This window comes from Etheostoma spectabile, chromosome 2, assembly GCF_008692095.1.
Source record: "Etheostoma spectabile isolate EspeVRDwgs_2016 chromosome 2, UIUC_Espe_1.0, whole genome shotgun sequence".
Classification (NCBI taxonomy): Eukaryota; Metazoa; Chordata; class Actinopteri; order Perciformes; family Percidae; genus Etheostoma; species Etheostoma spectabile.
The window spans coordinates 18204503-18207240 of record NC_045734.1 but is presented as its reverse complement, the minus strand read 5'-3'; the positions used below and the strand labels follow the sequence as shown (position 1 = coordinate 18207240).

At 41.3% G+C, this 2738-nt stretch overlaps 1 protein-coding gene across 2 annotated transcripts in view; it reads right to left on the bottom strand.

The window, feature by feature from the left end:
- evi5l (ecotropic viral integration site 5 like) overlaps positions 1-2738 on the bottom strand; it is a 39653-nt gene that overhangs the window by 23250 nt on the left and 13665 nt on the right. For both annotated transcript variants that reach the window (XM_032543693.1, XM_032543703.1), the window contains exon 3: positions 1087-1276. In XM_032543693.1, coding sequence (XP_032399584.1) covers positions 1087-1276 — 190 coding nt within the window. The remainder of the gene's footprint in view (positions 1-1086; positions 1277-2738) is intronic.

Genomic DNA, 2738 nt, shown 5'->3' with positions numbered 1-2738 from the left:
TATAAAACTTCTAATTTACACAAATAGTCTTGTTGCTCGTCATGTTGTTGTTTTAATTCTCTTTTTAACTCAGTTACATGTCCTTGAGAATAGGCACAACAGGCTTTCAAATCTGTCGGCAGTAAAATAATCTTTTCCCCTCCCTCCCTCCCTCCTGGCATTCGTCACAGTCAGTGCCACTGAGTGACAAGCATGAAAGGCGGAGCAGTATAGCCTGCATGTCCCTTACCGGCAAATGTTTTTCAAGATGGTGCATGACTATGGAGCACCATCATGCAAGCGTACATGTCAAATTCCAAGCCAACAGGAATACTTGGAATTGATGGTTGTGGTCAATATTCATAAAAAAAGGACAAGTTTGTGAAGGGCAATCCAGATTTTGATAATGAACAACTACAAACGTTACACAATGTAGCTTTAAAGCCAAACTATGTACAGTTTGCAGCCAGCCGGGGTCATTTTGCTTGGTTTGTCTCCTCTCCCATTTTGCCCGTAGTCATTTTGCTGTCCCTTTCCTCATCCATCTTCTCTTCCCCTGGGTTTCCTCTTTTTGTCACAGAGGACACAAAGACACAAAGAGGAAAAGGAGGAGAGAAAGAGGATGAAGAGAGAGAGGCGTAGTGGTGGAGTTCAACTTAAAGACATTGGTGTATACGGTGTAAGTATTACATTATAAAGTATTATATGAACACAAGCAATTATGAAGGTTTTCTTCCAAAACTCTGTTTAGTTGTAGCAGAACATCAACAAAATAGAACCCAGGCTCGGAGACAACACCCGTTGTTCTCACACACATATGCACATGTCTAAAGGCACACTGTGACCTTTAGACAAGAAACAAATGGCCAACCAGCCTCTGCATAAAAGGTGCAATGAGTCAGGGATTTACAGGGATGCTTTTCTGTTTTTGGTTCCATTAAACTTCCTGTAAAACCTGACCGGCAAGATGTAAAAATAAAGTGAGGAGGCTGCTAATCTTCTTATTGATGTACTCATTTTTAATTATATTCAATGACTCATATTTTAGAAAATGCTGCCTGTGACTACATAATCTTTAATTTTCCATCTCCGGTGCCTGATCCCCACCTTCAGGAGTTTGTCCTTCTTGCGTCTCCACTCTTCCCACTCATTGACGATGCGTCCCCACAGAATCCAGGTATCCTCCTCCAGGTGTGACAGGTTGGACGAGGCCGATGAGCTGGACACCAGCGAGGAGCCGCTGTTGCGCCGTGAACCGCTCATCGACCGCATGGACTTGGAATCAGCCTCCAGCAACCTGCATCAAGAGACGGTTTATGAGAACAGGAGGTCACATGACTATACTCAGCGGGTTTGTCTTGCACAAGCCGGTCAAGAAACTGGAGAGAAAGAGAGAAGCTGAGATAAGCATTAGGAGTCACGCTAGACAGATACAACAGTGAGGCAGACTGTAACATTACGAGGATCAGTACAGCTTGTGCACAACCTTGCAAAGGCACCAGAAGCCTCATGGCTTATTACCTTTAACTACAGAATCAAAGGCTAAGCCATGAAGATATTACATACACAGCTGCAACAAAAACAAAACACCTTTGTATACAGGGTCAGACACAGCTGGCCTGTAACTGAGCTTCCAGTGAGTCACAGCAATAAGATCACCACTTTATCTTTGTATCTTTCAACCTATCAAACTTTTAAATTAACATGCTGCCTTCATCAGCATAGAAGTCCTAGAGTTGAATGTTGAGGAAGCCTAAACAATGTAAACAAAAAGGTACTGTAAATACAAGGATAGTCTGCCTTTTTTGACATCCCAGTTGAGAAGTTAATTTAAAAATAATGTAGAAAATAGTCCATATCTTATGTTCAGTAATACTTCTACATTCAGTACAATAAGTCCATTTGTAAACAAGAATGCTGGAGTGTCTGTGCTCACCCTGAGATTGGGCCACATGTTCAACACTCAGTTTGTCACTGCCTACATTAGCATGTAAATTGTCAGTTTGTATATTATAAGCAACATATTCAGACACTGCTGCTCCTTACAATCAAAGTCAAATCAGCTATTTTAGCCAAGGAGTTTTTCAACTCTCAGGTCAAGCCAAGTCAGAAAGTCCCCATGAAGCCGCAGCCAGCAGAAAGTCACTGCTCCCGGGCAAGAAATAGTCTAGCACATAGCCCCTTCTAAAATCACAACTTGTTTTTCATACCTGGATTTTTGTACGGATTAAACAAACCCAATAAAATAAGGTAATTACTAAGCTTGAGAGGTGCTGGTTGGCAGAATTTGTTACCTTAGGACAGAGCCCCCCTGTTTCCAGTCTTTAAGATGAGCTAACCGGCTGCTGGCGGTAGCTTCATATGTCACATACAGACATTAGAGCGGTATCGATCTGCTCATCTAACGCTCAGCAAGAAAGCACAGAAGTGTATTTCTCAAAATGTAATTTCCTTTAAATGTTTTGTATTTCTTTATCCTTGTGTTCCTTGGAGAGATGATGTGATGAAAAAGACCAGCCTTTACCCAGAGGGTGTTTGGCATTAGTCCCACTTTGATCCTGAATGTCTGATTCTTTTAAGTCACTTGACTCCTATGTCCTTTACTTTGACTGCTTTGCTGAAACATGTGAAGGATGGAGGAAGAATTGTACAGCATGTGCTATTCTTTTTCTTTTGAAAGTGATTTACTGTCTTTTGAGGCCCTGGTGGAGTCTAAGCAAAGTAATGATAATAATAATAATAATACATTTTATTTAACA